This window comes from Anas platyrhynchos, chromosome 31 (assembly GCF_047663525.1).
Source record: "Anas platyrhynchos isolate ZD024472 breed Pekin duck chromosome 31, IASCAAS_PekinDuck_T2T, whole genome shotgun sequence".
Classification (NCBI taxonomy): domain Eukaryota; kingdom Metazoa; phylum Chordata; class Aves; order Anseriformes; family Anatidae; genus Anas; species Anas platyrhynchos.
Window position 1 is genome coordinate 5200740 of NC_092617.1, and position 25338 is coordinate 5226077.

The 25338-nt window shown below is 51.1% G+C and overlaps 1 protein-coding gene across 1 annotated transcript; it reads left to right on the forward strand.

Annotated features, from left to right (window-relative positions):
* Window positions 1–22685: 22685 nt before the first annotated feature.
* LOC140000015 (olfactory receptor 14A16-like) lies at window positions 22686–23627 on the forward strand. The gene has a single exon (XM_072029702.1). It carries the CDS (start codon window positions 22686–22688, stop codon window positions 23625–23627), a length of 942 nt encoding a protein of 313 aa, XP_071885803.1.
* Window positions 23628–25338: the final 1711 nt, after the last annotated feature.

The following is a 25338-nucleotide window of genomic DNA, read 5'->3' on the forward strand; positions in this document are numbered from 1 at the left end:
TTTGTCCCTGTAAGTGCAGCCCAGCCCAGCACATGAAACCCTTTCTAAGATAAAACAGGGATGTGTTCAGAAAATAATAAACTAAACATAAACTAAACATAAACTAAACTAAAATAAAATAAACTAAAATAAAATAAAATAAAATTGAAATGACCATTGGATACTGAGAAATTCAGCCTGAATTTCAGTAGACACCTGGACATCCATGGACTATCTTGGATCATCTGTGGAAAACTCAGAGTGAAAAATAAATATGTCTTTATTGGCTGTAGATGTACCCATGAGCCTGGCCTCATTGGGGAAATTGTCCCCTTCCAGACACAGAATCCTCAGTTGAGTAAAGTGAAAAGACCTGCCATGTCAATGGAGTAGGGCAAAATCCTACTTCCTGTGCTATAGATGCAGAAGGCAAAAAGAATTGCATTGTGCCTGACACTACTCTGGGACGTGTAACCCAGGTCAGGCAACTTTACCTTAGTGCTGACAAGTCCATCGCTAAACCATGCTCCCAAGCTCTACATCTACCCCTTGGCTCTCCAGTCGATGACCCAGCTCATGGATGGCAATCAGGGAGTCTCGGTTAGTGCAACGCTGCCTCACGTGTGCCACCATGGTAGCCATTGGCACCTGCTGTTCTTCAGCCCTCAGCAAACCCCCAACAGAAGGATTCTGTGGAAGGCCAAGCAAGGTAGACTCCAAGACTGTTGGGATCCCCCTGTCACTCCAGAAATACAGGTGGGTTCCACCTCTTTCTAGCTTGATGGCATTAGGGTACACTGTGCACCGGTGTCCAGTAGAGCCTGATACATTTGTGGGTCTGATGTGCCAGGCCATTAAATATACCCAGTCCAATAAGCCCGATTCTCCCTTTCCTCCCTGCTTCCCCCTGGCTTGAAGCAGGACATTTCTAGTCCTGCTCATAGTATTCATTACTGTGTCTGGTAGATGGCCCAATGGAAACACGTGCAGCCATAGCACAGTATTCCATGGGGCAAGGGAATGGAGCCGACAGTCAAGGGACACATTTGGGTGTGGAAGGTGGGGCCCAGCAGAGATAAGGAGTCAAGAAAGTGAGCTGGGGGAGGCCAGGAGAACCAGTCCAAGGGGTGGTGCTGCTTGTGAGGACACATTTGTGGCAGCAGCCTGAGTGGGCAGCAGCTGTGCGCAGGCGAGGGGAGGCCAGGAAGCGCATGGCAAGAGTGCTCCTGCCAGCAGAGCCAAGGCCGGGGCCGAGCCCAAGGGCAGAGGCAGGCCCAGGGCAGGGGGCTGCAAGGGCCATGCTGAGCTCCCTGCCCCTGCAGCAGCCGCCCTGGCCCTTGGCCTCCTCTCCCCTACCCCTGCAGCTCTGGGCTCCCTTGGTGCAGCCCTGGCTCTGCAGCACCAAGCCCTGCTGGGAGCCCTCCCCTGAATGCTGCCACCGCTCCCTGATGCTGCTGTTGCCCTTTGCCGGGCACTGCCCAGCCCAGCCCAGCCCCTGCCCACCTCTCCCCACCTCCCTGCCCTCTCCCCAGCCCAGCAGCCCAGGCTGTACTGGCCCCAGGGCAGAGCCCACCGCAGGCTGCTGCAGGGCTCTTTGCATGGCCACCACAACCCCAGCCCCTTGCAAGGCACCGCAGCTGCTGGCACAAAGGCAGCTCTGGGCCTCCCCTGCAACCCCCGCACAGGGGCCAGCCCCAGCTCATTGATGGAGGTCCATGAAGCTGCAGGAGCCCTGTTCTCTTGCCTGAGGGATCCCCAGCATGGGGTGCCTGTGCCACAGAGCAGCTCCAGATTCCTGTCCAACATGCCATTTGCCATCAGACCGAGCAAATGCAGGACACTACCAGGGCACTGAAAGGCCAAGTATTGTTTGCTGGGCCATGTGCTACCAAGAAGTCAGATCCCAGTCCAGTCCTTTGTCCTTCACCGATCACTATAGGAATCTGATCCATCCTGAAGCCCAGAAAAACAAGAGGGCTGTCCAGGGAGGATCTCCTTGGGTGTATTTCTGACACCAGCTTTAGAAGAGGTTTACAGAGATGTGGAGGAGATGCCACTGTAGGAATATCAGGAAAGTCACCAAGGTGCATGAGATCTGATGACTAACCCACGTACAAGAGCACAAGAGAACAATGTGGAGACCAAAAGAGAGCAGCAGGGAAAAGGCCACATCCTGCTGCTGGCCATGGCCATGGCTCCAGGGAAGCAGCAGCCCTGACCCGAAGGCAGCAGAGAGGCAGAGTCCAGCAGGCAGTTAGGGGCAGCCCCGAGGGCCACCGGGGCTGCTCCTGCATGTGGCAGCTGGGCTCTTGGTCCTGAGCCCCTCCTGCGTGCTGCGGCTGCTCCCCTATCTCCAGAGCAGATGGCAAGAAACGGCAGCTGAGACCAGTGAAGTTATGCTCTTTTCTTAATTGACTGTACCTACAGAGGAAGCCTAGTTCAATTGGTCGATTAGAAGATGTATTCATAGTAAATAAATTACTACATAAATTAAATCAATATTAAAAATTATTTAAAAAATAAAAAAGAAAAATAATATGAAAATCTGTCATGTCCATTTCTCAAATACAATGGTAGTCTTCAGAGGATTATTGTTAATGATTACAATATGATAATACTACTAAAGATAAAAATGATATAATACAAATCACAATACTATTAACAACATTGATACTTAAGAAGCACATATAGAAGCATTTTCCTCACTGCAACTTTGAGCTCCTGGTTCCTCATGCTGTAGATGAGTGGGTTCACTGCTGGAGGTACCACTGAGTACAAAAGTGACACCACCAAGTCCAGAGATGGGGAAGAGATGGAAGCGGGCTTCAGGTAGGCAAATATGGCAGTGCTGACAAAGAGGAAAACCACTGCCAGGTGAGGGAGGCATGTGGAAAAGGCTTTGTGCTTGCTCTCCTCAGAGGGCATCCTCAGCACAGTCATGAAGATCTGTAAATAGGAAACTACAATGAAAACAAAACAACCAAAGAATAAAGAAACAGTAAACACAAGAGCCCCGACTTCCCTGAGGTAGGCATTTGAGCAGGCCAGCCTGAGGATGTGGGGGATTTCACAGAAGAACTGGTCCACAACATTGCCTTGGCAGAGGGGCAGGGAAAATGTGTTGGCCGTGTGCAGGACAGCATTGAGAAAGCCACTGCCCCAGGCAGCTGCTGCCATCTGGGCACAAGCTCTGCTGCCCAGGAAGCTCCCGTAGTGCAGGGGCTTACAGATGGCAACGTAGCGGTCGTAGGCCATGACGGTGAGAAGGGAATATTCTGAGCCAAAGAAGAAGATAAAAAAGAAGACCTGTGCAGCACAGCCTTGATAGGAGATGGCCCTGGTGTCCCAGAGGGCATTGGCCATGGCTTTGGGCAGAGTGGTGGAGATGCAGCCCAGGTCGAGGAGGGCGAGGTTGAGGAGGAAGAAGTACATGGGGGTGTGCAGGCGGTGGTTGCAGGCTACGGCGCTGAAGATGAGGCCGTTGCCCAGGAGGGCAGCCAGGTAGATGCCCAGGAAGAGCGCAAAGTGCAGGAGCTGCAGCTCGCGTGTGTCTGCGAATGGTAGCAAGAAGAATTCAGTGATGGAGCTGCTGTTGGACATCTGCTTTTTTGGGGATGTGATCCTGAACAAAGAGGAGAAAGAACAGTAACAATGTACAACAGACTTATCAGAGAAAAACTCGTCCCATTTCTCATTTAGAATCTCCAGAAAATTGTCCATTTCGAGGAAGACATTTGGCAGGTCATTTTCATGAGTTCTTCCTGATGCCTGAGGGTACCCCTGTGAGCAGGGGACTCCTCTGCGGGCAATGGCAGAGGCAGTTATGCCCAATAGCCAGAGGTAAGGAGGAACATTGGGTAATCTCAGACTCACTTCACTCCTGATATCAAAGAACCTTGCCCCAGTGTTGCTCCCAGGTTGCCCAACTTCAGAGCAGATACACATGTATATACGTGTTTTTGTTTTTTGTTTTTTTAATTTTTGTTTTATTGGGTCAGACTTTTTGTTGTTACTAACCTACCACACTGGCTGAGTTTTTCTAAAACAGAAATCCTGGGCATTTCTCCAGCACATAAGAAAAATATTGCGTATCCTCAAAGAAAAAGGGACTGGGCCTATAGTGCAGTGTCCTTTAGTGAGGGCAGACAATCTGTTCATCAGTGCTGGTCTCAGCCACCCTGTGAGTGTTGCAGGAAAGTTGTACTCAGAGGTTGATCTGAGAAGAACCTAAACACTGCTGAGAGCAGAGACATCCAGGTACAAAGTGCCCATCTCCAGACCCCTCATCCTGTTCCCATACTCCCCTTCCCTCAAGCACACTGAGGGCTCACCCCATGGGCATGTGAAACCCCCATCCCCAGCCAGCCTGGGAACAAGACCAGCAGCAGCACGGCCAGCTGGAGAAGCCAGGAGGAATGCCAGCGTGCTGCTGCCAGGGGAGGCAAGGCCAGGGAGGGACAGACGGACACTCAGCAGACCCTCCTGTGCTGCAGCTCTGCCTGCAGAGGAGGCAGCTCATCCTCATTGCAAATGATCTGTGCTCACTTCAGGCCAGCAGAGACCTCCTAAAGACAGGGATGTCTCCCAGCACTGGGCATTGGGGGCCTTGCAACTCGTAAAGATCAGCTAGAATAAAACCTGAGAGGAACACAAAATGATGTTGGTGCAGTTTCTGTTCTGAGGTGTGTGAAGGAACTTTATAAACTTCATTGCTGACAAACTGATCTCTCACTGCAATTCTCTTTCAGTCTCAGTCTCCACAACAATACTGACAATCCATTACCATGAAACCTGCCTCCCCTCCACTGCAGGAATCTGCAAGCACAGGCTACAGAAAAAGTCTTGCCTTTCAGGTAGCCCCTGCCTTGTTCTTCCTCTTGAAATATGCAATCATAAATGCTATTCTCTACAGCATTTTCTACTCTTTTGTGGAGAAACAGAGAGACCCATCCCAACAAATGCTATCAGCCATCAGATGTGCCAGCTGGACAAGACCCCTCTGGCAACCCCACCTGCATGGCCCTGCTGCCAGAGCCTCACGGTGTCAAGAGCCTGCAGATGTGTCCTGCCACACGCTGCCCTCTGTTGTTGCGCTCCTCAGTGCCTCCAAGCCCTCTCTCCTTCTCTCCTCTCTGTGTGCCAGCTGTGGTCAGAGCCCCCAGCCCTGCTGCACTGTGCACAGGAGCTGCTCCTGGGCACAGCTGTCTCTCTGCACCACAGCCCTCTTGCCACGAGCTCTCTCTGTCCCACGAGCCCAGCCCAGCTCAGCAGCACAGCACCAGCCCAAGGCACTGCAATCACCCCTCTGGGGGCTTTGCTGATGAGCCCACAAACCTCAGGCACTTGGAGACAATTGAAGACATCTCTCCAGAAGTCCAAGTCAGAAGCAAGTTTCCTGCAGTGTCCCCCTGAGGGCCAGCACTGACAAAGCTTCCCTTGGAGCTCGTTAGAGCAGAACCCTGGAGGCAGTGAGGACAAGGAGACAAAGGCTGTGTGAAGGTGACACTGAGGTGTAGACAAACTGGATGTGTGTCACAAGCACAAGGGCCAGACCTTGACCTCAAGCACTTAGGAAGGGAGATCCTTTCCCTTGACTGGTTGCTCAGGGCTCTTTATGGGGCAGTAGGAGATGGGGATGTGCATGGCCAAGCGCAGGAGAATGGTACGACCCCTGCCTGCTTCATGGTTGGGGGCGAGGAGGCAATGAGGCCCTGGTGCTTTAATAATAAGCTGTCTCCTCACAGGCCTCAGTGGCAGAGACAACAACCTAGCCATGGGCACAAAGACCTGGGTCCTGCTAGGACTCTCAGTCTTGTCACAGCCCTTAATCCTTTCCATGGCATCCTTTCCTAAGGACTCTCATAGCTGCACCTCTTTCCCTGCTTGCTGCAGTCACTTCTGTTGGTGGTCTCATAGATCTCAGCTGAGTCTGATAACTCAGATCTTCTTGGTGACCATGCTCCTCATAAGGCAACTCTGTAGGAAGCTGGCCTGGTTCCTGGTGAGCAGGCACCACTGCTCGTGTGGCATCCCTCGTGGTGCCCAGGCCCTCCTCCTACTGGACACTGCTCACTCAGCAGGGTCCCAGCCTGCCGTGATGTGTGGGGTTACTCTTTCTCCGGTGCAGGACTAAGCTCTTCTCCTTGTAAATGCCAAGAGGTTTCTGTAGGCAAAATCCTGTATTTTCTCAAGGTTCTCCCACACTGATGCTCCATTCTGTCAGCCATTCATGTCTGCAGTCAGACAGTTCAACCTTCCTGTGACTGTGCTATCTCTGACAAGACAGCAGCATCAGGACTCGCAGGGAAGTTTGGATAATACAGGAGTAACCGTTTGAATGGAATTGCAGCACAAAGTCACAGAAGGGTAGGGGATGGAAGGCCGTCAGGTTCTACCTCTTCTGTGCTTCCTTCTCATGCATGCTGTCAGTTTGTCTGGAGCATTGTGCTGAATGTTATGGGGATGTGCAGGTCTAAATTAGAAGGGCCAAAGGAAGGTGATTAAGGGATTGGAGCATCTCAATCCCATCCAATGGGATCCTAGACTGAATCAAGAGGAGTGTGGACAGCAGGTTGAGAGAGGTGATCCTCCCCTTTTACGCAGATCTGGTGAGGCCACACCTGGAATAGTGTGTGCAGTTCGGGGCTCCCCAGTACAGGAGGGGCATAGAATGTCTAGAGAGGGTCCAGCATAGAGCCAGGAAGGTGATTAAGGGATTGGAGCATCTGTCCTCTGAGGAAAGACTAAGCACGCTGGGCCTGTTTAGCCCAGAGAAGAGGAGATTGAGAAGGGATCTTATCAACCTCTACAAATACCTGAGGGGACAATGTAAAGAGAATGGTGCCAAACTCTTCTTAGTGGTGGCCAGTGATAGGACAAGGGGTAATGGGTACAAATTTAACCACAAGAGGTTTCATCACCAAATGAGGAAGAACTTCACTGTTTGCGTGACAGAGCACTGGAATAGGCTGCCCAGAGAGGTTTTCTCACCCAGAGAGGTTTCTCACACTGGAACAGGCTGCCCTGTTTGAGCAGGGGTGTTGGATTAGATGATGTCTGCAGGTCCATTCCAACCTCAACATTTCTGTGGTTCTGTAAGAAAAGGGTCATTTAATTAAAAAATAATAATTATTCTCTACTTCCCATCACTGAGTGATGCTCAGTAATGTTTTGGGAAGCAGGGCCTGCATACATGTAATGGCTGTACGGAAGGATAGATGTCTTCATAATGAGGGCCCCCTCTCTCCCTCCCCTTTCCCACCTTTTGTTGCTGAGTGGTATGAAATATCCCTGTGGTTGGTTTAGGTCAGCTGCCCTGGTGATGTCCCCTTCCCACCTCTTGCCTATCTGCACCCTACTGGCTCTGGGGGATTTGGAGGTAGACTTGATGTACCAGTATTGCTCAGCAACAGACCAAACAGTGGGCTGATATCAGGGCTGTTCTAGAAAAAAGTGCCAAGCACAACACTGTTTGGGCCACTGCGAGGAAAGTTAACTACCCCAGCCAGACTCAGTGCTTTCCCCCAGGTACCAGATACCCCTCTCCGTGGTGGTCCACTTGCCTGGTTGACATAGAAGATCTTCCTTGAAGGGATCCCTTCCTTGAAGGGATACCTTTCCTTGATGTTTGACAAGTGTCACCTCCAGAGGGTGAAGCTATGTGCTACTTTTCCAGTCCCTCTGTCAGTCACCCCTTCTCTACAGGGGGATCCCAGCTGCTTGGCTTCCCTGCCCTCTAAGTCCAGGCTACTGGCCCCGTTCTCCCAGCACTGGAGCAGCCAGGTGACAGTGTGCTCCCTGGATGACGGCTGAAATCTTTTCACACATCTCATAGCTCACCCTGGGATAGGGATCGTGTGGTTACTGATGCTCTTAGGATTCCTTCCTCATTGCCCTCCTGTTCCCACAATGGCCTAACATCAGAATAGCCTGCCTCATCTCCTTCTTCCTCTTTTCTTGTCTGGGTAGGAGTTTCTTTCCTTTCAAAACAACCTGACTTTCAAATCCACTGTCTTTCACAGTAATGGATGGATTGAGCTCCATCTGGGCTTTGGCCCTTCTATATTCGTCCCTGTACAGCCCCATAACATTTAGGACACAGCTTCAGACAAACTGACAGCATGCATGAGAAGGAAGCACAGAAGAAGTGGAACCTGGCAGCCTTCCATCGCTGTGACTCTTCTGTGTTGCAATTCCATTCAGCTGGTGACTCCTGTATTATCCAAACTTTCCTGCAGCTCCAGATGCTGCTGTCTTATCAGAGAGCGCACAATCACACAAAGGCTGAACTGTCTGCCTGCACACATGAACATCTGACATGATGTCAATGTAGAGCTTGGTAGCACGGTTTAGTGATGGACTTGTCATTACCGAGGTAAAGTTGCATGACCGGGGTTACAGGTCCTCACCCTTCTATGTTCCCTCTAAACTCTTTTACATTCCTGATGGCCTCATCCTTAAGAGTCTGAAGGTATCATCAACCATGGGGCTTGCCAACCCCAATGGCCACACCCCCACATGTCCCCCTTCTTTATATCAACCATCTTCTTGACACAAATATTACTCCATATATCACACGCCCCATTGGGACTGGCCCGGAGGCTATGTGCATCCTCAGCTTAGACTGCACCAGGAGAGGGAACTGCAAAGTTCCAAGAGGGCACCACTGGTGGGGCTTTGGCAGAGCTGCCTTGGAGACAAAGGACATGAAACAGTTGTCTACCTTGCTTGGCCTTCCACAGAACCCTTCTGTTGGGGGTTTGCGGAGGGTTGAAGAACAGCAGGTGCCAATGGCTACCATGGTGGCGCACCTGAGGCAGGGTCGCACTAACCGAGACTCCCTGATTGCCATCCATGAGCTGGGTCATCGACTGGAGAGCCAAGGTGTAGATGTAGAGCTTGGGAGCGTGGCTTAGTGGTGGACTTGTCAGCACTAAGGTAAAGTTGCCTGACCTGGGTGACACGTCCCAGAGTAGTGTCAGGCACAATGCAATTCTTTTTGCCTTCTGCATCTATAGCACAGGAAGTAGAACTTTGCCCTACTCCATTGACTGGGCAGCTTTTTCCCCTTTACTCTATTTAGGATTCTGTGTCTGGAAGGGGACAATTTCCCCAATGAGGCCAGGCTCATGGTTACAGCTACACCAATAAAGATATATTCTCTTTATTTTTCACCCTGAGTTTTCCACAGATGATCCAAGAGGGTCCATGGATGTCCAGGTGTCTACTGAGATTCAGGATGAATTTCTCAGGATCCAATGATCATTTTAATCTTTTTATTTTATTTTATTTTATTTTATTTTATTTTATTTTATTTTATTTTATTTTATTTTATTTTATTTTATTTTATGTTATGTTATGTTATGTTATGTTATGTTATGTTATGTTATGTTATGTTATTATTATCTGAACACACCCCTGACATCTTAGAAAGGGTTTCATGTGCTGGGCTGGGCTGCAGTTACAGGGACAAAGACCACTGCTGGCAGTAGAGGTGTCAGACCTCCAGACTCTGCTTTTCCTCCCGATGGAGTTCTCCAAAGAAGTCACCCTGGATGAGTAGCAAGAGGAGAATGATGATCCAAACTGAAATGCAACAAAATTCAGCCTTTGAATCAAGAAAATATATTTATTATGTGCTTTGTGAAATCTTTTCCCTTAACTATGTCATGCAAACTCTGCAATTAGCTGCACAAGGCATGAAACCTTGAAGAAAACTATGGAGGAGATGTTAGGAATTTCTTCATTTTAATGAGTTCCACGGTGTATTGTAGTGCTGAGTCTATGAAACTCAGGTACTGAGAGGACAATGATGCAACTGCTAGAGAAACTAAAGTCAGAAGGAAAAGCTGAAGTGACTTGGAGTATTAATGGGCCCCACTGAGGGCTGTTACTAACAAAGCCTCCCCAGGGACTAGTTAGGGTAGATAATTGGAGACCATGATTTCAGATAGGCAAAGCACTGTGCTGAGAAATGTTTTTGTTGGTTTTGGTGAATTAAAAGGTCCAAGGCCTGACCCCAGCCATTGGAACAGGAGATCCTGCACCCCCACGTCCGGCTCAAAGCTCTTGCTGGGGTCTGTGGGATTTGGTGGGCAGTGGGATGCCATGAGAAGAACAGTGGTATGACACCTCTAGCTGCTGCACAGGGTTGCAATGAGTATAACATCGCTCCTCCTAAGCTACTGCCAAGGGGAAAAACCTTCAGGGCTGTTGGGTCTTCCCTTTTTACCAGCACCCTCTGCCTTCTCCTCTGCAGGTTTTCCAATGCTGTCCCACACATTGCCCTATTTTCTTGAAGTCTGCAGACATCCATCTCTGTTCGCCATCTTGCTCTCATGCCTTGCTTTCACTGATGTCTTGAAAGCCCTCACCAGCTGTTCCTTGAAACACAAAGCCAGAGTCTGATCAGAGGGTGACATCTGGCACCACAGCATGACCCTTTGAGGGACATTTCTCCCACCTTGTGACCAGTGCCAGCCTTCCATGGAACACTTTGTGGCAGTTTTTCTCTCCTGCTCTTTCCTGCTACCAAAGAAAGCTCCATCAGGGTGGAAACCACTCCTAAAGTAGGCATCCCAACACAGCAGGCTCCTTGTGGCCTGTCAGCCAAGCAGACACAAGTCACCTCAGCAGCAGCTTCCAAGCCAGGGGCCTGCTGCTGGCCTTGCAGCTTCTTGGCTCGACACAGCCAAGCCTTGTGCCTGCTGCTGCACAGTCATGGACTCAAGCAGAAGGGACAGGACAACCCATGTTGGGGCCTTCTTTCTGCCTGGGTCCTCCTGGCTCTGGAGGCAGAGGGGATCCCCCAGTCAGCATGCCAAGCAGGTGCCTTCTGCTGGCCTAGCAGGGCCACTGCCAGATGTCAGCCCAAAAGTGCAGCTCCCAGGGAGAAGTCAAGGCTGACCTGCCACCTCCAGACACAAGTGACCTCACAGTCCCTTTCTGTGACATGTTCCTGCTGCTGCCCTATCAAGTGCAGAGACAGAAGTGACCTCACAGTCCCTGCCACAGTCACATTCCTGCTGCTGGGGCAGGAGATTCTGAGGCAGAGCTGAGCTCCACAAGCTGATCAGATCAGGGTGAGCAAGAGACTAAAGATAAAGGGAAGCGGTTGTAGGCTGTGTTTTGGCTTGAAGGGATACTTTGAGGTCAGGCATAAATACAGTGGATTCCTGTCAGGGTGTGGAGTAGCATTTATGTTTGGGAATTAATATCACTGGTTAAAATATGGGAATGGATTTACATGACTGTTTTAAGCTAGCGTTACAGCAGAATCTACATTGCCTGAACATTCTAACCTCACAGAAATAATTAATTTCTGCTGGTCAAACTCCTTTTCCCTCCCTCAAATCTCATATCTCTCTGGCCAGGCTTCTCCTGACTTCCCCATATCAGTCATCTTCATAGGGGCAGCTTTCTGATGGCTTTCATGATCTCAGAGTGTCTGTCTCATATCCGTTGGTTACTCCTTTTTTGAGACTGACATGGCCCCTAAGTCAGGATGGTGAAGAACACAAAGGCTGTAGGTGAACCCTGCACAATGTGCCCGAGAGTTCTTGTACCACCCCAAAATTTTGTTTCCTGACTCCAAGTTTTGGATACGGAATGCCTTCTTTGCACCCAGGGTACCTTTTTCCAAACCCTCATGCATGGTTCAGTTTGCCCCAAGCCTCTTGGAGGCAGTGGCCCCCTCTGTGTAGAAAACTGAAAGCAGTCCTAAAGGATGACTTCAGGCAAAAGCTGACACCTCTGACATGACAACCCCTATCCAAGACCTCTTCCACTATGGGGCCTACCAGGTACTTAGAAAGAGCCGATCTCAGAAACTACATGCACAGCAAGTGCCTTCTGCTGCCCTAGCATGGACACTGGCAGATGTGAACCTAAAGGCACAGATCCCAGCCAGGAGTCAAGGGTGACCTGTCAGCTACTTCAGAAAGAGCTCAACTCACAGGCCATTTAACAACCATTCGCTTCCTGCTGGACTTAAGTGTTTCTGAGCATATAATACCACACCTACAAAACACCCCCTTTTTGGGCACGGATCTGCCCAGATAGAAGTGATCTGGTTGTGATCCTCCAAGCTCATGGCACACCTGCTGGGCTCCCAGCCTCTCTGACACTCAGGAGCCAGTTTCGTGCCAGTCCTGTGTGGTGCTAGAGCAGGAGGGACCTTGCAGGCAAAGTTCCAGGCCCCTTGCCTGTTGGCGGTCTCCCAACTCCTTGTGCACAATGAAGATCATGTTTTTATCCAGAAGCCATGAGCCTGAAGCAGACATTCAGGGAAAGCACCCACCCAGCCCCAGCCCCAGCCCCAGCCCCAGCCCCAGCCCCAGCCCCAGCCCCAGCCCCAGCCCCATCTGGCAGTGCTGCTCTGCAGAGCGAGGGGGCTGTGGTGCCTGGGGCACGGGGACACTCTGCAGGGCCGTGCTGGGCAGGCTGGGAGGCAGACCCAGCACATGGGGTCACTGCCATTGCCCCAGGGCCGCAAGGAATCACTGGCCGGGCTCCTTTGCTGGGGCTGCTGCATGCCTTGGGGCTGCAGAGCTCTCCTCTGCCTGCTCACACCAGATCAAGCATTTGAGCTCTGCTCAGTCCACCTCAGACAGGCTCACGCTCTGTGGGCTCCATTCACTGCTGTCTCCTGGGCTCACACGGCCCCAGAAAAGAAGTCCCGTGAGTGATTTTTTGCAGCCCTGGGGCAATGGCAGTGACATTTCCTTGTTTCTCACAGTCTTCACACAAGTCTTTCTCATAGCCTTTCCCACTGCCCAGCACTGCCTCCCAAGTGGGAATAAGCCAACCTTCAGAAGGGCCTTGGGCTTCTTCAGTCATCCTGCTGCTTATTAGGACCTTCCTGACTCCCCACAGAGCTCAGAGGGAGCCTTCTTGTCCAGTGTGTGGCCCTGCACTGGCTCTGTCTGGGACGGATTTAGTCTCTGCAGAGCGGCCCCTGTGGTGCTGTGTTTTCAGTATGTGACTGTACTGGGTCTGGCTGGGATGGAGTTAACTTTTCCAGTAGAAGCCCACCCAGTGCTGTGCTCTGCTTGAGTAGATAGAACAGCACTGGTATCACGGTTGTGTTTTGTCTTCTGCTGAGCAGTACTGTCATAGCATCAGGAATCCCTCTAATCCCCCCTCCCCAAAGAGCCAGCAGGCTGTGGGTGCACAAGAGAGAGGGAGGGGACATCACCAGGCAGCTAACCTAAACCAGCCACAGAGATATTCCATACCATATGATGTCACACTCAGCAATACAAGGTGGAAAATGGAAGGAGAGGGGAGAGGTGGGCTCCCGTTATGAAAACGTCTGTCCTCCTGAAAATCAGCTGTGTCTATTGAGGCCCTGTTTCAGGAAGTGGTCAAGCATCACGGTCACAAATAGCTTTCTCTTTTTTTTTTTTTTTTTTTTTTTTTTTTTTTTTTTAAATAGCTTCTTTGCTAGTTCACAGGTGATGGAAATACACTGCAGCTGAGACCTATGAATTTCTGCTCGCTTCTTTATTGTCTATAGGTACACAGAAAACCTGGCTTCACATATACATGAGATGATTAGGAAAAGTAAAGAGATAAATGAACAGGTAGGAGGCTAACAATGACATTAATTAAATCGACACCACAACTTGGAGAATATATTTATCAAGAAAAATAATACCAAATTACTTTCCTGTTTCTGAGATAAACTCAGAATGTAAAGGCACATTATAGTTTCTTAAGAAATATGTATTCAAACGATTTCCTCAGTGCATCCTTGAGCTCCTGGTTCCTCATGCTGTAAATGAGGGGGTTCACTGCTGGAGGTAACATGGAGTAGAGAAAAGATACTGCAAGGTCCAGGTATGGGGAGGAGATGGAGGGGGGCTTCAGGTAGGCAAACATGATAGTGCTGATAAACAGGGACACCACAGCCAGGTGAGGGAGGCACGTGGAAAAGGCTTTGTGCCGACCCTGCTCAGAGGGCATCCTCAGCACTGCCCTGAAGATCTGCACATAGGACACCACAATAAAAACAAAGCAACCAACAACTAAACAAAAGCTAAATGCAATAAATCCAACTTCCCTGAGGTAGGCGTCTGAGCAGGACAGCTTGAGGATGTGGGGGATTTCACAGAAGAACTGGTCCACAGCATTGCCTTGGCAGAGGGGCAGGGAAAATGTAGTGGCTGTGTGCAGGACAGCATTGAGAAAGCCACTGCCCCAGGCAGCTGCTGCCATCTGGGCACAAGCTCTGCTGCCCACGAGGCTCCCGTAGTGCAGGGGCTTGCAGATGGCAACGTAGCGGTCATAGGCCATGACAGTGAGAATGCAATACTCTGCTGTGATAAAGAAGACAAAGAGAAAGACCTGTGCAGCACATCCTTGATAGGAGATGGCCCTGGTGTCCCAGAGGGCATTGGCCATGGCTTTGGGCAGAGTGGTGGAGATGCAGCCCAGGTCGAGGAGGGCGAGGTTGAGGAGGAAGAAGTACATGGGGGTGTGGAGGCGGTGGTCGCAGGCTACGGTGCTGAGGATGAGGCCGTTGCCCAGGAGGGCAGCCAGGTAGATGCCCAGGAAGAGCACAAAGTGCAGGAGCTGCAGCTCGCGCGTGTCTGCGAATGCCAGCAGGAGGAACTCACTCACAGAGCTGACGTTGGGCATTTTCTGACATTGACCACTGTTGTCTGTAGAGAAGGAGAAGGCAGAAAAAGTTTAGAAGACAATTCTCTGAGGAAAACCTACTGCAAGCCTTAGAGCACTCTCATCTGAAGCCCCTCTCTTTGCAAAAGGAGCTTTCTGCAGCTCTATCGCTTGAGTCCCAGCTGATGCTGGGTGAGACTGGCACTGCAAGCATGGATTGCTGGGGACTTTAGAGGTGTCCTTCTTTCTGTGAAGCAGTCAGAAAGCAGGAACAAGGGGGAAACTCAAGTTCAGTCCACTTATGAGATCCATGAACTTTGCAGGGTTGTTGCAAAAAACACCTCCAAACACACTGTAGAGCGACTCAGATTTTGTTATGCTTCGTAGAACAATCACAGTCTTGTGTTTCCAAAGAAGTAGAGACAGCTTAAAGCAAAGAAGCCCCAACCCCACTGCAGACGGACAGAATCCTCACCTTATCCCCAGGTGCATGAGCAGGATCTCAGCTTTTCCTTCTTTGCAAAGGCTGCAGAGGCCTCATTCCAGCTGCCCACAGACAGCCATCCAGCAGCACAGACATGGTTTTATACAAAGGGGTCTTCTCCTTGAGGTACCTGGATAACACAAGGATGCCAGCAGAGAGCTGCAACCTGCGGGAGAGAAGCGTGCAGCCCAGGACAATGCCCCATGGACAGAGCTGGATATTATCAATTTGTGGCGCACCAATATCCAATCTGCATCCCCTGCAGTGTCTGGAGGAGACCTGGACACCAACTCTTGGCTAAAAAGGGCAGCTGGGTTACAACACTCCAAGGGGCTTCCGCCAGACTTTCTCACCTGACAGTGCAACCAAGCAGGACTCTCAAAGCCTACTTCATTGCCCACTGCCCTCCCAGAAACAAGACCCAGCAGGAGACCCTTCCAGGAGCTGCAGCTGCACAGCCCTGCAGCCAGGCGCTTACCTTGTCAAGGGCTGTGCAGGTTTCTCCTGCAGGCAGCTCTCAGCATCCTCCCACTGCCTCCAAGCCCTCTCTCCTTCTCTCCTGTCCCCGTGCCAGCTGCAGTCCGAGCCCCCAGCCCTGCTGCGCTGTGCAGAGGAGCTGCTCCTGGGCACATCTGGCTCTCTGCTTCATGGGACTTTCTGAAATGTGTTTTCTCTGTCCCACAAGCCCGGCCCAGCTCAGCAGCACAGCACCAGCCCAAGGCACTGCAATCACCCCTCTGGGGGCTTTGCTGATGAGCCCACGAACCTCAGGCACTCAGAGACAATTGAAGACATCTCTCCAGAAGGCCAAGTCAGAGGCAAGTTTCCTGCAGTGTCCCCCTGAGGGCCAGCACTCACACAGCCTCCCTTGGAGCTCGTTAGAGCAGAACCCTGGAGGCAGTGAGGACAAGGAGACAAAGGCAATGTGAAGGTGACCCTGATGTGTAGGAAAACTGGATGTGTGTCACCAAGCACAAGGGCCAGGCCTGGACTCCCTACTCAAGGAAGGGAGATCCTTTCCCTGCACACCTTTCTCAGGGCTCTTTGTGGGGCAGTAGGAGATGGGGATGTGCATTGCCAAGTGCAGGAGAATGGTACGACCCCTGCCTGCTTCATGGCTGGGGGTGAGGAGGCAATGAGGCCCTGGTGGTTTAATGAAAAGCTGTCTCCTCTTTGGCCTCAGTGACAGACACAATAGCCATAGCCATGGACACAAAGACCTGGTCCTGCTGGGACATTTAGCCTTGTCACAGTCCTCTTCCCCGTCTATACATGGCTTTCCCAAGGACTCCGAGACCTCCTTTTTGGCTGCAGACCCTTATCTCTGTGGTGTCACAGCAGATCTGAGATGAGCGTCATAACTAAGATCTTCTTGGTGGCCGTGCTCCTCAGAAGGCAGCTCTGTAGGAAGCTGGCCTGGTTCCTGGTGAGCAGGCACCACTGCTCGTATGGCATCCCTCGTTGTACCCAGGCCCTCATCCTCATGGTCACTACTCACTCAGCAGGGTCCCAGTCTGCCCTGATGGGTGGGGTTCCTCTTCCTCTGGTACAGGACTGGGCTCTTCTCCATGTGAAAGTCAAGAGTTTTCTGACGTCAAAATCCTGCAGACTCTCAAGGTTGCCCCACAGTGATGCTCCATACTATCAGCTGTTAATGTCAGCAGGCAGACAGTTCAACCTTTGTGTAATTGTGTTATATCTGACCAGACAGCAGCAGCAAGAGTTGCAGGGAAATTTGGATAATTCAGGAGTAACAAGTTGAATGGAATTGCAGCACAATCACAGAAGAGCAGGGGATGGAAGGCTGTCAGGTTCCACATTTGCTGCGCTTTCTTCTCATGCATGCTGTCAGTTTGTCTGGAGCTGTGTCCTGAATGTTATGTGGCTGTGCAGGTCAAAACTGGACGGGCCAAAGCCCAGCTGGAGCTCAATCCATCTATTACTGTCAAAGACAATAAAATAAAAATAAAAATACTTTAAATGAAGGAAGATTAGGGAGAATCATAATGCTTTATTGGATTTTGGGGGGAAAACCTGGTGACAAGGTTTTCCCCTCATGGCCTCAAGGTTTTCTCCTCATGGCCAGTGCCATCCTTCCAATGCACATTTTGTAGTACTTTTTTCTCTCCTGCTCTTTCCTACTACCACAGAATGCTCCATCAGGGTGGAAACCACTCCTGAAGTAGGCATCCCAACCCAGCAGGCTCCTTGCGGCCTCTCAGCCAAGCAGACACAAGTCACCTCAGCAGCAGCTTCCAAGCAAGGGGCCTGCGGCTGGCCTTGCAGCTTCTTGGCTCGACACAGCCAAGCCTTGTGCCTGCTGCTGTGCACTCATGGACTCAAGCAGAAGGGACAGGACAACCCATCTGGGGGCCTTCTTTCTGCCTGGGTCCTCCTGGGTCTGGAGGCAGAGGGGATCCCCCAGTCAGCATGCCAAGCAGGTGCCTTCTCCTGGCCTAGCAGGGCCACTGCCACATGTCAGCCCAAAAGTGCAGATCCCAGGGAGAAGGCAAGGGTGACCTGCCACCTACACACAGAAGTGACCTCCCAGTCCCTTTCTGTGACACGTTCCTGCTGCTGCCCTATCAAGTGCAGAGACAGAAGTGACCTCACAGTCCCTGCCACAGTCACATTCCTCCTGTTGGGGCAGGAGATCCTGAAGCAGAGCTCGCATCTCCCTAGTCCCTTAGGGACTAGGACTCACTTTTCTGGGTTAGAGATTAAACAGAGGTTTTTTGAGAAAGTTTGGTGTTCTTCTGTGGTTAGGGTATAAGAAGCTATGTAGTTTATTTAGGTCTGCCAATAAATCGAGGGATAAATAGAGCATTTCAATACTAGTGTCCACGGAAGGCATTTGGGTGAGTAAGCCTCATCTCGGCAAGGAATGCAAGGAATAATAAGAAGAGATTCTAGAGATACATCACTCGGAAAAGAAAGGCCAAGGAGAGTGTACCCCCTGCGATGGATGAGAAGGGTGGACTGGTAATGACAGACATGGAGAAGGCTGAGGGACTCAACAACATCTTTGCTTCAGTCTTCCCTGCCAGTCAGGCTTCCCAAGTCTTTCATTCCCTGAAGCCATAGATGGAGGCTGGGGGGCAAAGTCCCACCCACTCTAAGTGAAGAGCAGGTTTGAGACCACCCGATGGAACTCAACAAGCACAAGTCTATGGCACCTGATGACTTGCATCCCGTCGTCCTGAGGGAACTGGCTGATGCAGTTGGCAAGCCTCTCTCCATCATATTTGAAGAGTCCTGTCAGCTGTGTGAAGTCCATGGTGGCTTGAAAAAGGGAAATATCACTCCCATTTTTAAAAAGGGTAGAAAGGATAACCCAGGGAACTACTGAATGGTGAGCCTCAGTTCTGTGCCTGAAAAGATCATGGAAAAGATCCTCCTGGAATCAGAGTCAAGGCACAAAGAGGTTATCCGAGGCAAGAAGAATGGCTTCACCAAAGGGTAAATGGTGCCTGGCCAATCTGGTGGCTTTCTACAATGGAGTGACCACATCAGACAACAAGGGAAGACCAACCGATGTCATCTACTTGGACTTCTGTAAGACCGTTGCCATGGTCCCACATGACATCCTGGTCTCCAAATTAGAGAGATACAGATTTGATGGGTGTACCATTCAGTGGATAAGGAGTTGGCCTGAAAGTCACACCCAGAGAGTGGTGCTCAATGGTTCTATGTCCAAGTGGAGGCTGGTGATGTCTTGTATCTCCGGGGTCTTTCCTCAGACCCATATGGTTCAATATGTTTATTAGTGACATAGACAGTGGGGTCGGGTGCACCCTCTGCAAGTGTGCAGATGACAGCAAGCTGAGAGATGTAGTTGATGCAACAGAGGAAGGGATTCCTGTGCAAAGGACCCTGGGCAACCTGTTCTCATGGGGGGCATCCCTGTTCATGACCAGGGGGTTAACAATAGGCGATCTTTAAAGTCCTTCCAACAGGAGCCATTCTCTGATTCTATGGTCTCATGAGCTCTACCTCAAGCATGACTCCCACCCCATCAGCCTTCCTGTGGTCTGTCACCTGACCAGAACTGAAGATGCCTCACCATCATCTTCAATGCCATGTGCATGCTTCTGGCCTTTACGGTCCCTATCTGTGACACATTCCTCCTGGAGGTCCGTCAGCTCCAGAGACAGAAGTGGCCTCCCAGCCTCCTTCACATCTACATGCCTCCTGCATGCCCAACAGATCCTGAGGCACACCTGATCCCAGCCCAGCATTCCCAGCCAGCTCCTCCTTGTGGCCTCTGATCTGATCACATACCTGTCATCTCATATGACTCTTCCAATGCCATATGACTGCTTCAGGACCTCACAGTCCCTGCCCTACGCCAAGCATAAAAAACACACAAGGTAAGGGTAGGAGTGGGCTTGAAGCTGAGATGTGCTGTGTGCATGCTGGAGGGCTTTGGGGGTTAGATGATCAGGTTAATGTTTAGGAATTAGAGGTCACATTCCAGGGTTAAAGGAATGGCAAGGGCTTCAAGGAATTGTTTGGTGTTGTGCCTAAGGATCCTGCTCAGGGTTTAGAATAAGGGCAAGCTTTGAGGACTTCAGTTTAGGTCTGGTTTGGCTCCTAAGGTGAAAGCTGGCACTTTTCTCTTTGGTTAGGCTTAATCATCCTTCTGCTTGCCCCTCTACTAGAAGATGGGTTTGACATCTGCCTTTTCCAAGTCCCGAGGAAAGTCTTTGATCCATCTGTCCTTTCCAAGGTATTTGAGATAGGTCTTATGACAATGTCAGCACCTCCCCTAGCACCTCTCTCATCCTTCCCACACCACCGCTAAGGAACCTGAGGATTGACCAGGGGATGATGAATGTTCGGAAAGAACTTGGTTAAGATCTGTGAGGTGGGCATCTGCATGATTAGGAAGAGGAAGATTGGATACAAATGCAAATTTTGAAAGCAAAACCAAGAGTATCACCGTGGCACTGCAGGACAGCTCCAACAATGGGGCAAAACCACACAAGGGTTGCTTGACACTGGGGCCACAGAACAGTAGCTGGGAGGAGGAGAATTCCTGTACATGAGAGAAATTCCCCTGGTTCAGGTACAGCTGCCTTCTGGAGTCAGACCTTCCACTTCTCGAGCCTTGCAGAGAACAGGGATGGCATACAGCCCAGGGCTGACCATAGGGCATGGTCCCCAGCAGGAAGCACTGCGGTCATGCAGAAGGTGCAGCTGAGAGTGCTGCCACCTCTGTGAGCAAAGGGGGTGCTGTCCCAAGCCAGGAAGCTGGCTAGCATCTGGCATAGGGTGCTGGAGCTGTACAAGGCCTGCAAGGAGGAGAAATCTCCCTCAGGAAGAAGGCCACGGGCATCTGCAGGTGTTTGGTGTCAGGCACCAGCATAGTGATGAGGGTGTTCCACATCCCAGTAACCGTGCTGGTCAAGTAAGAGGGGAAGAAGAGATTTGTGTATGGGTAGAGGATCTTCCAGATGGACAGCTAGGGAAACTCAATGAATGGTGTCTTAGTGTCTCATTCCCTTCATGGAAACCCTTTACAGCATTCTGGTCCCCCCTCTTTTGTTAGAACACGTTCAGAGGGGTGAAATGATCCCTGGCAGTCATGGCTGAGGTGTCCTGCCATGCTGTGGGAACACAATAGGAGTTAAGGGAGAGAATCATTTGTACTCATGTTTGACAATCGAACTATAATAGCATAAAATCAGTCTCTCCCAGATTCATCAAGGAGCAGCCAGTGATGTCTTCAGTCTGCCTCAATCAGCACACCCCAGCAGAGACCCTGCTGCCTTCGGGAGCTGTCAGCCCTGAGGCCTTGGGGACACCTCCAGGGAGCCCAAGGGCACAGAGCAAGAGATGCCATGGTTGGGTGCTGTGCTGCTGAGCTGGGCCGGGCTCCTGGGCCCAAGGGGAGCTCCTGGCAAGCGCTGCCGAGAGCCAGCTGTGCCCAGGAGCACAGCTGCAGCAGGGCTCTGCACAGCGCAGCAGGGCTGGGGGCTCTGACCGCAACTGGCACACAGAGAGGACAGAAGGAGAGAGGGCTTGGAGGCACTGAGGAGCACAACAACAGAGGGCAGCGTGTGGCAGGACACATCTGCAGGCTCTTGGCACCGTGAGGCTCTGGCAGCAGGGCACTGCAGGTGGGGCTGCCAGAGGGGTCTTCTACAGCTGGGACATCCAATGACTGATAGCATCTGTCAGGGTTGGTCTCTCTGTTTATGCAGTGCTTTAGATAATGGCATTATGAGGGGCAATTCAGGAGGAACATCAAGGCTTGGCTTATGTGAAGGGGAAGACTTTTTCTGCAGTCTGTGCTTGCAGACTGCTGCAGTGGACAGGAGGCAGGTTTCATTTTCAGGATTGTACAGGAGACTGAGACTCCTGGAGCATTGCATTGAGAAATCAATAACTCGGTGATCAAATTTGTAAAGTACCTTCCCAAACATCATCTCATGGACTGCACCAGCATCATCATAATGTGGTCCTCTCACGTTTTATCCTAGCTTATCTTTAGGAGCTACAAAAGCTCTGATACCCCCTGTCTTTGGGAGGTGTCTGCAGGCTAAAGCAGAGCAAACAGCATTTGCAATGATAAGGAGCTGAGTCCTCTGCAGGCAGAGCTGCAGCACAGGAGGGTCTGCTGAGTGTCCGTCTGTCCCTCCCTGGCCTTGCCTCCCCTGGCAGCAGCACGCTGGCATTCCTTCTGGCTTCTCCAGCTGGCCGTGCTGCTGCTGGTCTTGTTCCCAGGCTGGCTGGGGATGGGGGTTTCACATGCCCGTGGGGTGAGCCCTTGGTGTGCTTGGGGGAAGGGGAGTATGGGGACAGGGTGAGAGTTCTGGAGATCTGCACTTTGTGCCTGGATTCCTCTGCCCTCAGCAGTGTCGTGGTTTCTTAGGTACTGGAACAGACACCACAGGGAAGTGGTCACAACACTGAGGCTGCCAGAATTTAAGAAATATTTGGGCAACCCCCTCAGATATATAGACCAATTTGGGGGTTTTCACGTACAGATTCAGGGGTGGGATTTGAATAGCCTTGTGGGCCCCTTCCAAGCTGGGATATTCTATGACTCCATGTCTCTATGAACCTATGAGTCCAATAGTTCTGTAGCTCAGGAAATGCCAGCACAGGCCAAATGAGCTTAACCGTGGCTGTCGTCTCTAAATGAAACTCAGCACCAAAGGAACCATCCTCTTTTGTCTGAGGATCGACAGGTTTTCACTTGAAATGCCTTAGAAAACAGAGCAGGGTGAGCAGATCGGTACAAAATGCAAAAATAAATTCCCACAGCTCTGTTCTGCAGTTGGGTAAACTGGGAGCAACAATATTGAAAAGCTCTTTATAATCAGATGATTGAATCTGAGAGTACCCCATCTTCCTCTTTACTTCTGGTTGTGGGGCAGGACTGACCCCTTTCTTACTCAGATCAGGGTCACCTGCTCCCAGGGACACCCTAAGGCAGCATGAAGTAGACCACATGAAAGGGCCCTGCTAAAAGCCTGACTGAAAGAGTTTTCAGGGCAGTTATGCAAGAAATGGAAGAAGTTTATCTCAGGTATGTCTTCTTATTTATTAAAGATTTTTTCTTCCTTGAGCAGTAACCCATGGCCAGAACTACCAAATGCCCAACAGCAGCTCTGTGAGCGAGTTCCTCCTGCTGGCATTCGCAGACACACGCGAGCTGCAGCTCCTGCACTTTACGCTCTTCCTGGGCATCTACCTGGCTGCCCTCCTGGGCAACGGCCTCATCCTCAGCGCCGTAGCCTGCCACCACCGCCTCCACACCCCCATGTACTTCTTCCTCCTCAACCTCGCCCTCCTCGACCTGGGCTGCATCTCCACCACTCTGCCCAAAGCCATGGCCAATGCCCTCTGGGACACCAGGGCCATCTCCCATCAAGGATGTACTACACAGGTCTTTCTCTTTGTCTTGTTGATGTCATCGGAGTATTACCTTCTCACCATCATGGCGTACGACCGCTACGTTGCCATCTGCAAGCCCTTGCACTACGGGAGCCTCCTGGGCAGCAGAGCTTGTGCCCAGATGGCAGAAGCTGCCTGGGGCAGTGGCTTTCTCAATGCTGTCCTGCACACGGCCAACACATTTTCCCTGCCCCTCTGCCATGGCAATGCTGTGGGCCAGTTCTTCTGTGAAATCCCCCAGATCCTCAAGCTCTCCTGTTCAGATTCTTATCTCAGGGAAACTGGCATCCTTGTGTTTAGTGTTTCTTTATCATTTGGTTGTTTTGTTTTCATTGTGGTGTCCTATGTGCAGATCTTCAGGGCTGTGCTGAGGATGCCCTCTTCTCAGGGCCGGCACAAAGCCTTTTCCACGTGCCTCCCTCACCTGGCCGTGGTCTTCCTCTTTCTTAGCACTTCCATGTTTGCCTACTTGAAGCCCGCTTCTTTATCTTCCCCATCTCTGGACTTGGTGGTGTCACTTTTGTACTCAGTGGTACCTCCAGCAGTGAACCCCATCATTTACAGCATGAGGAACCAGCAGCTCAAAGTTGCAGTGAGGAAATTCTTTCTATATGTGCTTCTTAAGCATCAGTGTTGTTAACATTATTGTGATTTTTATCATACCATTTTTATACTTAGTATTATTATCATATTGTAATAATAATAATAATCCTCTAAATGCTACCATTCAATTTGAGAAACTGACATGAGAGTTTTTCATACCATTTTTTGTTTTTATTATTTTCATAACTTCTGATATTGTTTTAATTTATTAAGTAATTTTTTTTTACTTTGACTACATCTTCCATTCAACCTATTGAACTAGGCTTCCTCTGTAGGTATAGACAATAAAGAAGACAGCATAAATTCAATGGTCTCAGTATCCCTGTCTTCCCATCTACTCTGGAGCGGGGGGAGCAGCCCCAGCACGCAGGAGGGGCTCAGGGCCAAGAGCCCAGCAACCACATGCAGGAGCAGCCCCTCACTGCCCGCTGGGCTCTGCCTCTCTGCTGCCTTTGGGTCGGGGCTGCTGCTTCCCTGGAGCCATGGCCATGGCCAGCAGCAGGACGTGGCCTTTTCACTGCTGCTCTCTTTTGGCTTCCAAATTGTGCTTCTTTTTTTCTGGGTTAGACCTGATATCTCCTGTACCTTGGTGACAGTCCTGTTGTCTCTACAGTGGCTTTCCTGTCCCTGCAGGCAGCAACAGGCACTGTGCAGCCCTGGGTCACTGTGCAGCCCATGCCTCCCTGCTAGCACCACAGTTAAAAATGGGGTTTTATTTGGGACTTCCTGGAGCAAAGAACATAGACTTAAATTCCAAGGACAGTCTGTGAGGGACCAAAGGCTTGACCAAGACCTTTATGGCAGCACCTGACAACAAATGGTCTTGGACTCATCCGCATGGCACTGCCCCCCTGCAGTGGGGCTCATGGCCACTGTCAGCCTGGAGAGGAATCTGGAGCTGCAAGGAGATGTCAGGGGATCTGCAGGGAAAACATGCAACGCTGAGTTGGTAGGGATTAAAACCTCATTAAATTAATGGCCATCCAAAGAAGAGTTTGGTAAAGAAAAAGGGGAATCTGAGGAGTCCATGGGCTAAGGACAGCTCTGCCATGGCAGGAGTGGTGCTGAAGAGCCAGCAGACAAAGGCCCCTAAGAGTGTAGAGTAATTGAGGATAACCTTTTTGAGGCCTCATGGACCAGGTCTGGTGCAGCACTCGCCTGCCCTTTGTGCCCTCAGAGACACCCCATGGCCCTGCCCAGCACTGCCCTGTGCTGCTGAGCCATCAGGGCAGATGGAAAGGGGCTCAGCAGCAGAGATCCCCAGGGAGTTGAGTCTGCTGTCCACCCTGAGCAGCACAGGCAGGGGAGGAGACCCCCGGGGATCCAAGGGCACCACAGCCCCTGGCTCAGCACAGCAGCACCGCCATCTTGGGGCCTTGAGGGGAGCACAGGGAAGGAAGCAGCAATGGCTGGCCAGGCCAGCACGGACACACTGCCCTGGGCAAGGCTCTCTGGGAGCAGGGATGGCCCTGGGGAAGAGCAGGGCAGCATTGCTGGGCCTGCACTGGTGGGGAAAGGGCAAAGGGAAAGCTCTTTGTGCAGGCCCCTGCTCAGGGGCAGGCTGCTCTGTGGCTGGGCCAGGCCTCTTGTGCTGGCCTGGGGAGCGGGGCTGGCCCTGCGGGGCACAGGCCCTGTGTGCTGGGGATCTCCCAGGCAAGAGAGCAGAGCTCCTGCAGCTTCACGGACCACCATTCCCTGGCACCATAGCCAGCCTCCTCTTTGCTCACCCCAACCAGACACTACACATA